The 12,708-nt window shown below is 37.3% G+C and overlaps 1 protein-coding gene and 1 long non-coding RNA gene across 3 annotated transcripts in view; one reads left to right on the forward strand and one right to left on the reverse strand.

Moving 5' to 3' along the window:
• LOC122628912 (E3 ubiquitin-protein ligase MIB1) overlaps window positions 1-12,708 on the forward strand; it is a 422,298-nt gene that overhangs the window by 408,492 nt on the left and 1,098 nt on the right. Inside the window, exons 10-13 of one of the 2 annotated variants that reach the window (XM_043811787.1) lie at window positions 11,119-11,338; window positions 11,618-11,928; window positions 12,118-12,292; window positions 12,374-12,539. In XM_043811787.1, coding sequence (XP_043667722.1) covers window positions 11,119-11,338; window positions 11,618-11,928; window positions 12,118-12,292; window positions 12,374-12,539 — 872 coding nt within the window. Of the gene's footprint in view, window positions 1-11,118; window positions 11,339-11,617; window positions 11,929-12,117; window positions 12,293-12,373; window positions 12,576-12,708 lie in introns of both variants that reach the window. The other variant, XM_043811786.1, reaches the window with a different exon arrangement.
• On the reverse strand, window positions 1,777-7,173 carry LOC122628925. The gene is made up of 3 exons (XR_006327141.1): window positions 6,642-7,173; window positions 1,989-2,123; window positions 1,777-1,917 (listed from the first exon to the last, which is right to left on the reverse strand). It is a non-coding gene; the product is annotated as an uncharacterized LOC122628925 (long non-coding RNA).

Raw genomic sequence — 12,708 nt, forward strand, 5'->3', positions numbered from 1 at the left:
AGTTTTCTTTTTATCCGAAGACGGATAAAAGAATATCGCATGGGTGAAAAAAGTTTCTAAGTCTGTAAAAAGATCGTAAGGCGATCTTCAAAATCATTTAAATTAATTTTTAACAATTCGTCAAACTAAAAAAGCTTTTAAAAAAACGAATCTAATTATATTCACCTAAAGAATGAATTTCGAAATAGAGTGATCGTAATTTAGAATCGTTTAAGAAATTTTGATTATCGTCTAGGAGCCATCTTGTTTCAAGAGGATTAAAATTTTCACGAGAATCTTTGTAAACTGAAGGTAACAAAAGAGAAGATCTGAAGATAGAGAGAGAGAGAGAGAGAGAGAGAGAGAGAGAGAGAGAGAGAGAGAGAGAGAGATTTGTAAACAAAAATTTCTTATATATTTTCGCTTCTTTAAAAGGTTATATTTCATTATCATAACATCAAAAGATATCAACAATCGTCATCACGAGTTCTCAGAAGACACGAAGGTGAAAGATATTTATCAAAATGGAAATAGGGGTGAATAGTTAAACGTTATACTTATAAATCCACAAACAGCTCGGGAATTCGCATAGTCATCTTGAACGTTCGCACGAAAGAATTGTGAAACGATTCGGACGGTCGGAAAAAAGAACTTGGATCGTATCCCATCTTCTTCTACGAGTCGAATGACGCAAGATATTGGCGGTGGTGCAATCACAACGACGAAGACGATGAAGATTTTTTCTCCCTTCCCTCTCTTACGAAATGACATAAGAGTTCAATCGTAGTGTGTTGTTTTTTTCCACGATTGACGATTAACTATACGATCTACGTATTTATGCATAATTGATTTATTATTTTCCGCGTATCTTTTTAATACGTTATTTTTTTTTTTTTGCTATACGAAAGAAAAAAAATGTGTGCGTGTACATGTGCGTGTGCGTGTGTGTATTTTACGCATTCTCGTTAATTAATATTTACGTATAGATGTGTGTGTGTGTGTGTGTGTGTATGGATATACGTATAAAAAAAAATTTGCAACAAAACGTAGCACTCTCACAAATTGCTATCCCTTTTATTTGCGTTTCTGTATTTGATCGTAAATCATTTAAAATGATCGAATTCGTTCCTTTTCATGGAACGTTGGCATACGTTAAATTCGTCCACCCAAATAAATAAATTCTACTATACCGTACACACTGAATACAAAAGGCGAACATCCATTTGCATAAAATCGTCGACGTTGGACGTACTTTTTACCGTGTGCGTTCAACTATAGCTCGAACCTTTCAAATCATTCTAAACGTTTTTCAATGCATCTATACCCATTCTAAATACATATGTGAAAAGTAGCTCCGAAGAGCAATCTCGATTAAACAAATATCTACGTTCTATACTGATATACTGATATACTGATATAGTGATTGATATCAAACTGATGACGACAAAACTATAATTTAAAGATTTATTCGTATCGATACTGTATCAATTTATCTGATGGATCGAAAAGTGAAAAAAAGAAAAAAGGAAAAAAAAGAAAAAAGAAAAAAATAGAGTTTTTCGGAGTTTTCACAGAGAAATTGAAAATTTGTCTCGAAATTTTTACACAAGTGTAGATGTGTGTATTACGAAAAAAAAAAAAAATTAACGTACTAGTATTTTTCAATTTGAAATGATATCAATGTTTGTTCGATATATTAACACGTTTTTCTAACGTTTCAAATATAAATCTCTCCCTTTTCTATTGTCAATCAATATCTCTCTCTCTCTCTCTCTCTCTCTCTCTCTCTCTCTCTCTCTCTCTCTCTCTCTCTCTCTCTCTCTCTCTCTCTCTTTTTTCTGTCTTGCACATTTTTGTGGGTCATTTTTTTAATAAAATATTCTTTCGAGATAAAACATTCAGCAAGTTGGAAAATATTAGCCATTTTCCCGATGGGTCCTTAAAATAAAAAAAAAAAAATCAACTCGTAAAATTCCTATGGATACATACATACATACATACATACATACATATTACACGTGGACGTCACTCGAGGTTGCTTTTGTTAAGGCACCCACGCAAAGTCAATCTCGAACGACACAGCTTTTCCCTCGCGCCTTCTCATTTCTTTTTTTTTTTTCTTTTTCCCCGAAGGTACTTACTCTCTGAAAAGAATCACGGATTAATATACTTTTCCCGAGACTCTCGTCATTGCATCTTTGGGTTTATGACGAGGGTAGGAACGAAGGAAGAGAAGGGAAAAAACAAGAATGAAAAAAAAAAGAAAAGACGAAAAAAAGAATTTAGAATTTCGTTCGATAAAGCAAACCTTGATTAAAACTAAAATAATACGATCAAAGCGGATTCTAAATACCATGAGATTCGCATAGTTCCTTGTAAGCAATAAGAAAACTCTCTTCGATTTTTACTTTATCAATAATGTAATCGAAAGGACAACGTTTTAAAGGACAAAAGAATAACGAAAAAAAAAAGAAAAAAAAAAAAAGAAAACAGAACTCCTTGATAACATTGGAATCACGCCGGAATCGATTCCAAACGAATCATTTTCATTCATCGATAGAGATAAAATAAGTGAACCATCGTCATTTCTGTGGAAAAAAAAAATCTCTCAGAATCGCAGCTGTGACTCTTTTATATCGGCATCTTTTCGTCGTATTTCCATTTCGATCTTGTCATTTCGATCGATTCGATAGATATAGAGGGTAACGAGCTAACATCTTTTGGCAATAATTTTTGAAAGTCTAAACGGTTCGGAATTAATAAATTTTTTTTAAGACTAACTCTCTTCCACCACCACCCCCCCCCCCTCTCTCTCTCTCTCTCTTTCTCAGCAAGTCGTGGTCGGGTATTGAACGCATAAATTACGTGAGCTTGAGCCAAAGTGGTGCGTTTGAAGTGCTTTCTTGTCGCGGCCCCTTTCCCCTTCTTCCTCTTCTTCTTCTTCTTCTTCTTCATCTACATCTTCTTCTTCTTCTTCTTCTTCTTCTTCTTCCTGCTTCGTCCTACCCTACCTCACTATCTTTCCCTCTTCCCTCACCGCAATGCACAGCGACGTTCCATCGACACTCAGGACATACTGGTCCTGTGTATTCCTCCTTCTCGGGGCGCGGCTCGGTTCCGAACGTTCGCTCCACTTCGACGGGAATCCAAACTCACCGCCGCCGGATGGAATTAGTTGGTAGTTGTGATTTAGTTTTCCTACGGTTCACTACCCCCGAACCTCTAGCTACCCTCTTCGTCCTCATTCCTCTTACCCCATACCACTATCACAACCACCACCACTACCACTACCACTACCACTACTACTACTACTACCCGCCCGCCTCTCACCCTTCCTGACAAGCCTTTCTGCTGACTGGCGTTGCGGCGACGGCACCTAACCCCTTCGACGTTATCCCCGAGGAATTTCAATTTTCGTCAGGAGGACGAAGAGGAGCGAGCTCTTTCGCGAACAAGGATGCGAGAGAACCATCCTTCCTCCTTCTATCTCTCTCTCTCTCTCTCTTTCTTTCTCTTTCTCTCTTTCACCATCTATTTATCTATCTTTCTCTCTTTCTCTCTTTCTCTAGCGAACATCAGCAAGCCGCCGAGCAGCTCGTGAAATCGGAGACGAGCAAAGCGCTCCCCGGACTCGACGTCTGACAACTCGAAAATTGTAATAAAAGTCGGAATTCTCGGTCCTTCCTTTCCTTTCGAGTCGACCATGATCGATATTCTTCCGCTCGCTATATCCACCGAAATATCCCCTTTCTCTTGAGATTTGACTAAAGTCAACAACGACTCTCAGGTGATTATGTGACCGCGATGTTTCGGATATGTCGATAGAGATTAGATGTTATTGGCCTATCTAATCAAGGACGCTATTCATCGTAGTGATTGCGTTGCATTTCTTCGTTAAAGCTTTGCTCGTAACGAGAGATTGGATCACGAGAGTGTGTATCTATTAAAAAAAAGGAGACAGAGAAAAGAGAAAAAGAAAAAAGAAAAATTTCCGAACAAATTTTCTCGTTGAAGGAATGCGGACAAACAAATAAAAGAAAAAAAAAAAAAAGAAGAAAATATTGCAAGCCCGTAACTGTCAAGCCTCTCACGTTCGTGTAGATTTTGATATTACAGATCGAAACGAATTCGCTTTGAATCAATTCAAGCCTTTCTTTCGTTGTTGATGGGAGCGCCAGAGGTAGGTATGCCGGAAATTACGTCATGATGGCCAACCGTTTCTCATGGTTTCACTATATCGTTCTATTTCTTTCTCTTTTATCCATTTCCTCTCGAGCCCCCCTCTCTCTCTCTCTCTCTCTCTCTCTCTCTCTCTCTCTTCCTCTCTCTCTTTCCTTCCCACTCGATCGAGTGAAGATCGGCTCGATCTAGTTTATCGGAATTTAAATGTGGATATTTCGAGCACTGCCAATGTCGAACCATCTCTTTCTCTTTCTCTCTCTCTTTTCCTACTTACCCCACACCTTCTTTCTCAATTGCATACGTAAGAGTGCATCGAACGATCATGATATTTGCACGATGCAGTTTCCATAATCGAGTCCAGCTGTCGACGATAGAGATCCTCGTATTTCGATATTTCGAAACTCCTAACCGGCTATCTAGATATTACTATTAGAAATAAAAATTCTCTATTTAGGATGAGTAAGGAAATATAAATAAATAAGGATGTATATAAATCAATGAGTTTTCAGCGAAGAGAGCAGAAATCTCTTTGCGTATCCATCTATCCTACTTTCTACGTGATCGAGAAAAACATATATATATATATATATATATATACGCCCACTCCAACCCACACACGGATACGCCTACACACCAGCACTGTGTTTGGAAAACACAGTAAACAAGAAAGAGTCGTCGAAAGAAATCGATCGTGCAAACGTCGAGATCGAAAAAAGAGAACGCCCAAAGAAGAAAATATCCGGTGGTTGAGGATAAGGGAAAGGGATAGCCAAATATTAGGGATCGGAGTTTGGGTTGGGCGAGAAAATGGTGGAAGAGGGGAGGAGAGAGAAAAGTAGAGAGAGCCCGTTGGGCTCTCTTGAAATTTATCGCATTTCGTCGTAAAGTAGATGCGCTTCCGGAATTCCATGATCGATGGTAAAAATGGCGCGTAACTTGTGAGCTATCGCAGAACTCTATGGTACATCGTTGCGGCACGCGCAACGTTTTTTTTATTTATTACGACGAATATACGATAGAATCGCATTTTTTCTCTCTCTCTCTCTCTCTCTCTCTCTCTCTCTCTCTCTCTCTCTCTCTCTCTCTCTCTCTCATAGAATACAAACTACCAACGACCGACTAGAAAGTCTGAATGTTTTATAAACGACCTATCGAATATGGAGAAAATTAATTGTGATCGAAGAAGGAAGATAAATATAATAGTACTGCGATTTTATGTCTCCAAGAGATTCGAATGGAATAGAACGGAATGGAACGAAAGGAAACAACTTTGAGATCAAACGACGATTTATGATATCTCTGTGAGAAACATCTCTATCTGTCGATCCTCTTTTTCCTTTATTTATCGTTTTTATTATTCGTTCTTTGGAAAAGCTTTGTTTTTATTCGAATGAAAAATTTGAGATACTATCTAGGATATTTTTTTAATGATATTCTTCACTTTTTTGTATAACGTTATATATTATAATATATATATATATATATATATATATATATATGTATATATTTGAAAAAATACTCGAGAAGATGCTCAACATTTTCCGATCTTTTTGCGTGATAAGATCTTTCAATCTTTTTTCTAAGTTGAATCTCGAAATAAAGAGATAAAAAGGATGTGGTAAGATGAACAACGATCATTCGAAAGGTACGAGAAAAAGACAGAGAAAAAGAAAGAGAAAGAAGTCGAGCGTAAAAAACGTACGTGAAAATCTTACGAATTTTCTCTCTCTCTACTTCCTCCTAGAATTCTCGTGAGATTCTTCAGAAAAGAGATCTCGTAGAATACAAAGGGGGAGACGTCTTGATCGATGAGAAAAGAAAAGTAAGCGATTATTGGGAGCGCATGCGGTTTACGCTTGACGTGAGTGAAACGAGAACACGCGAATGTCTATTTAAATAAATCGGGTTAAATAAAGAGCGTTTTAAATATACATAGATACGTATCTATGTGTGTATCGTAACTACGTACGATCGTAGAACTACGATCTATGAGATTAAGAAGAGCCTCTACACGTTTTGCGAAACACTTTAAGTCAGAGAAAACGTTTCAAGGCAAAGTCGATTAAGAGAGAAGATATTCTCGTTAGTAAAGATATGTACTAGAAATATTTTTGTTTTATCGCAAACTCACCTAACGTTTCTTCTTTCTCTCGTTCTCTATCTCTCTCTCTCTCTCTCTCTCTCTCTCTCTCTCTCTCTCTCTTTCTCCCTAGATATACATATACACACACACAGACATATATATATATATATATACATATATTTATATATTCTTATCGGAATAAACGCGCAGAAATCGAAGTAGAAAGCATTAAAGTTCAACTCTGACCGAAAGATGAAACGAAAAGAAAAACGTTTGATCGTGATGAAACTAAAGTAAGATCACGATCAAAAGCGGCAATGATCCAATAGTTCTCTCCTCTCTCTCTTCCGTCGAAAGCACTTATACGAACAAACGAGATACGCGTATCGGTACTTACGTATTGCACATATACATAATGACACAAAGTAAATATATATTACATGTATGAATAAAACTCCAGACGAGATAAATTCTTCGAGAACGAGAAAATGATTGACTATGACGAACTACGTACACGAGTCGATTCGATGCTCGATCGGATCGAGAAAGAAAAAAAAAAGAGAGAGAAAGAGAAAGAGAGAGAAGAAAAAAATCGAACGCATATTCGCTTCGATACCTCGAACGTACATAGATCGCTTTCGTAGTGTCAATTATATTTAGCACGTTGGCACGTGATCTCACTGACTCACCACGGAACACCACGAGCATCTCGTTCTCGATGATCGTTCAAAGAAAGAAAAAGAAGGAGGGATAGATAGATAGAGATAGAAAGAGAGAGAAGAAGTTGGAAAGAGATGGAAAGATCGCGCACGAATCCGCTCGATGAATGCCTCGAACGGCTGTCATTGACTCACTAAATGCTCGACATAAACTCACGACTGCGTAACAGCGACGAGTGACCGAGGCCATGATCGATCTTCCTCGATCCTCCTACTGTGATTAATTCCTCAAATGTTCGCTCTTTTTTTTTTCCTCTTTTCTTTTCTTTTTTCTTTTTTTTTTTTTTGTTCCTTTTTTTTTTCTTTGATTTTTCTCCTTCGACTTTTTTCAAATGCTAATTTCACCACGACTTTTCTTCCCTTCGAACGATTAGAATAACAAATTTCCTTCTAATTTACTTTTCCATTGTGCATACAATTATAATTGTATTATAATAATGCTGATGCATATGTACGCACGAGTGCATATATATGTATATCTTAGATATGTTTCTACCACATGTTGATCTTCTTCTTTCCTCTCTCTTTCTCTCTCTCTCTCTCTCTCTCTCCTTCTCCCTCTCTCTGTCGAATTTTCTTTATTCAACGTAAACATTATATACTTTCTTATACGAAATTTTTCATAATTAATTGTATTATAAAAATAGTAAGATTTAGGTACATACGAATATATATATGTGTATACGTAAATTTTCACATGTTGATTTTCTTTCTCTCTCTCTCTCTCTCTCTCTCTCTCTCTCTCTCTCTCTCTTGCACGCGAGTTTTCTCTTTCGTACTTTATTCAACGTTAGCAGATTATATATTTACTTAGTCGAAATTTTTCGAAGTTAAAATATTCATCGAACTCGTACAACCGAATTTCGCTATCTTCTCGTGATTTCAAGATTCCCATTCTACGATAGAAATACTCGCGCACGAGCGCTCCTGTTTGTTATTTACTCGGAGTTTCGAGGTAGCAGCTAATGATCCGAATCCAAGGAGCTTCGGGCTATGGACGACCGTCGCTATGTTGCAAACTTTGATCGCACATCCTTCGATACCTACTATCTCGTATCCTCCGGGTACCTCTTTGATGCCTTGAGAATATACGTATCTCAGCTTCGTCCAACATAGAATTAAATAACAATGACGTATATACATGAAAACGAACAGAAACGTAAAATTAACAAGAATCAAATCGATGTTGATATAATGAACATAGTAGCGATATCAGATTGTACAACCTGAGTCGTTTATCGACCCTTACTTTTTTATTACGATCATCACCGTATAGAAACTAAATTGACCTACAGACTAACCAACCAACCGATCGACAAAACTATCATCAAATTTTATGACTTCGCAAACTTGAAACGAGCGTCCCGTCTATCGCAATCGTATGAAATCGAAGAATACGTTCCCCCTTGTTTTCTTGCATCCCTGACGTAAGTATTTCCGAATTGTATTTCATGAGAATGAGCCATCGAAGAAGAGATCGAAGAAAAAAGAAAAAAAGAAAGAGACAAAAAACGTTCGTTGTAACGTCACCTGAAGATTAGATCAACGAAATGAAAAATATAATTAACCGATTAATTAAATCGATTAGCACGAGAAAAAAAAAAACTTTAAGAAAGATTTCTCTACTTAAGCAGATAAGTTTTTTTCATTTTTTACTTACTCCTACAAGATGATTTTTCCTTGAAGAAAATTAACGTTAGGAAATAAAAATATGAAAAAAGAAGATGGTGAATGATATCAAAGATATGGATCATAGATATTAATCGTTAATGAGATAACATACTTTGGCCTATCTCGATAGATAACGTGACCAAAGGATGGAAAAAGGTTTGAGAAAAAAAGATAGAGAGTTAAGAGGGAGAGAGAAACACAAACATAATTGCTAATTGTGAGATAATCGATTTATAGTTATTAACGCAATAATGACAACATTGGAACTAACCATTTGCATATTCATGTTGGAAAAGTCGGCTATATCTACTCACGGCCGCCACCCTTTACGAACTCTCTGAAAACCCTTCAACCCAACTTTGCCACCCTTTTGCGGCACGACAACGACAACGACAACGACCACGACAACGACAACGACAACGACTACGACAACGACAACGACAAACGCAACGATGACGACGACACGTCGTTACTAAGAACGAAATGCAAAAAGCTCATGCTGTCGTTATGACGCCTACGAAAAAGAAATCCACGAAGAAGAGAGAAACCTTCCAGCTTCTCCTCCCTCTACTCTTTACCCCCTACCTCCTACCCTCTAACCTCCCTCCACCCTTTACCACGAGCCTTGGCCGTATACGTGACTATATACGCGTCGTAAAGGTTTTATGGAGTCGGAGTAATGTTTCTGACTGCGTTGTAATCGGAAGGAAACGATGCCTGCGTGAAAACGGGAATGATGCATCGTAATGTCGTGCTAAAGAATTCAATTAAATCGTAAGAATAAGAAATATATATATATATATATATATATATATATATATATATATATATATAGAAGTAAAAAAAAAAGAGAGAGAGAGAGACAGGAAAAGAAAATATACGTATAAAGAAAATGTACGTACGTATTTAAATTGTTGATTGTTAAAAATAACAATATGTCGTCTTTAGAAGAATCGAAAGACACGTAAGAAAATATTGATGAATTATTTCTATGACACATCGTTAGTCATTGTATGTATACATGTATGTGTATATTTATATCTTCTAAAGGTCTAGGATTGTTTTCAAAAGACGCAACACACAGTCTTCTTAATCGACCTGTCGCGATTGGATAAGTATATACATACATACATACATACATTCGTTAGAGTAAAACACGTGCTCATAGTAGTTTGTCAAGCTTCGTACGTCTCTTGGCTCAGCAATGTTCTCCTACAGCCTCCAGGAGGAGGGCTTGTCAAAAGACAGCTGTCTCTCGTCGTAGGAAACCTCAGGGACACAGACTCTCTCTCTCCATGGGGTCCACGTTCCAGGACCGTAATTAGAAACGACGATTCTCCCCTTCTTAGCGCGACTCGCCAACTTTTTGTCAGAATGTATTCATCTGTTTAACGTTACTTCGTGATAAATTAAATGAGACATTATTATTATTATTATTGTCTGTCGTCGTAATGTTTGTACGCTTAGTAGTAAAATATTTCACTAATCAAACGACATTTATATATTTTTTCTTTCAATATGAGCAAATCGTAAAATATATCATAAAACAATTAATGCCAATTGCAATCCATAAGATAATTCCAATCAGGAATCAATCGATCGATCAAAGTCGTATCTTTCATTCAACATAGGACTTAATATCTTGAGATCGTAAAATCATTGATATCTTCCTATCGCATTAATCGTTTACATAATGAACCACGAAACCGCGAGTCGAGAGGCACGATCGATTCTATAAAGCGCGGTTATGGTTATTATAGTACACGCAGCTTTGGTACTAAATAATAATCTTCCAAAATAACCGCTCCGATAACCATAGTTTACGATATTCATTAATTGACAATCGCATCTGTTAATGATACTACCGATGTTTTCCAGATTGCGATATAAATGGAAAAGGATCTCAACGATTTTATCGATAATCACGATCACGCTTGATCCGATCTACATAGAAAAATATTTATTCCGTCTCTACGCATGCGTCTTTTTCGATGAAATTTATAAAGAACTCGTCGGGAGAAGTTCGTTAGGATGGAAAAGGAAAAATCTCATTTCCTTGTTCCACCCATTATCCTCCGCTTCGTTTATTAATCGTAACGTAAACTTGTACTCTTCGAAAATCGTCAAGAAGTTTAGAACGAGAAATAATTTATATCTCTCCCTCTCCCTCCCTCCCTCCCTCTCTCTCTTTCTCTCTCTCTTTCACTTGAGAAAGCAGGACGAAGCTCTTAAGAAGAAGTACGTCGTTGCGCCAACGTAAGAAGACCGTAATTATTTAGCTCGTAACGTTCGCTCTTATGAATTATGAGATTGTTTATAAAGAGGATAAGGATAAAAAGGGAAAAGAAAGAGAGAGAAAGAGAGAAAAAAGAAAAAGAAGAAAAAAAGATGGGTCGTGGGCGATTTTAACGACGATTAAACGTATTCCTTTCTTTTTCTTTCTTTTTTAATTTCTATTCTATCTCTCTTTCTCCATTGTTACAGTGCCATGCGCGTCCTGCTGTCGAAATTACCGAGGCCGTGGATCGTCGACGAGAAAAAGGACGATGGATACACGGCTCTTCATCTGGCAGCTCTGAACAATCACGTCGAAGTTGCCGAACAATTGGCACGCGCTGGAAAAGCCGATCTGGATTTGCAAAATGTGAATTTGCAGACCGCTCTACATCTCGCCGTTGAACGACAGCATACGCAAATCGTTCGAGTACGTATAAGAGGATAATAATTCTAATAATTCTCTAATAGAAAATAAATGAATAATCGTTAGATACCCGTAGAAATTATTTATTAATAAATTTATAAATTCATATACGTATAACGTTATCCGATAATTCCGATTATCGTTTCATTCTATGAATATTTTTCTTTGAATATCCTGTTTTTTTTTTTTTCAGGCGCGAGCACGTTTACGATAATAAATAATTACTTTGCCAGAAATGAAATGATTTTTAGCGTTGAATTTCAACGATGATCGTTCTTACAGTTATTGGTAAGAGAAGGTGCGAATTTGAACGTGGCCGATAAGGACGGTGACACGCCCCTTCACGAAGCTCTGAGGCATCACACTTTGTCGCAGCTGCGACAGCTGCAGGACGTGCAAGACGTCGGCCGTCTTCTAATGGGTCTTGGTGCTCAGGGTCAGGACAAGAAAAGTAGTTCCTTCATCGCTTGCTTCCTGGCAGCTCATGGTGCCGATCTAGAATTGAAGAATAAAAAGGGCCAAACACCCTTGGATCTATGTCCCGATCCAAATCTTTGTAAAACTTTGACAACGTGTCACAAAGACAAGGAATCGTCAGTATCGTTTATCGCACTTTTTTTATTTATCTTTTATTTCATCTTTTTTCTTTTTTCTTTTTTTTTTTTTTTTTTTTTTTTTTGAAATACCAAAAATCAATAGAACGATATAGAACATAGGTAATGAGTAATTTGTTAAAGAAAAATTTCTTCTTCTGACTTTTTTTAACGATCCTTTATCCTTAGGCACGACATCGAAACCGCAGCACCATCGGCAGCAATCGACGAATGTCTGGTTTGCACCGATGGAAAACGCGAAATGCTTTTCAGTCCTTGCGGACATGTCGCCTGTTGCAACGTCTGTGCACCAAGAGTGAAAAAATGTCTGATCTGTAGAGAAAATATTCTTTCGAAATTGAAGGTAAACGATATAAGTTCGAGATCTTAATATTGGGATTACATCGAGATATCTTTGTAACGATGACGTTATAATTGTCAACAGATCGAGGAATGCGTTGTTTGCTCCGATCGCAAGGCCAATATCCTGTTCCGTCCGTGCGGTCACATGTGCGCCTGCGAGAGTTGTGCTGCCTTGATGAAAAAATGTGTTCAATGTAGAACACAAATTCAACATATGGTACCGCTCTCAATTTGCTGCGGTGGAGGAGGTGATGTCACTTACGTTAAGGGGTGCAATGCCTCAGGTACAAAGATTGCTTTGGCCAGAGCGTCCTTGCAACCATTATTTCCCTTATTAATTAAATTCATTTTATTAAATCGTTAACATTATCAATTCGAAACATACGTAATTTAACTGTACGTTTGTACAAGTATTGT

The sequence above is a fragment of the Vespula pensylvanica genome, chromosome 4 (assembly GCF_014466175.1).
Source record: "Vespula pensylvanica isolate Volc-1 chromosome 4, ASM1446617v1, whole genome shotgun sequence".
NCBI lineage: Eukaryota > Metazoa > Arthropoda > Insecta > Hymenoptera > Vespidae > Vespula > Vespula pensylvanica.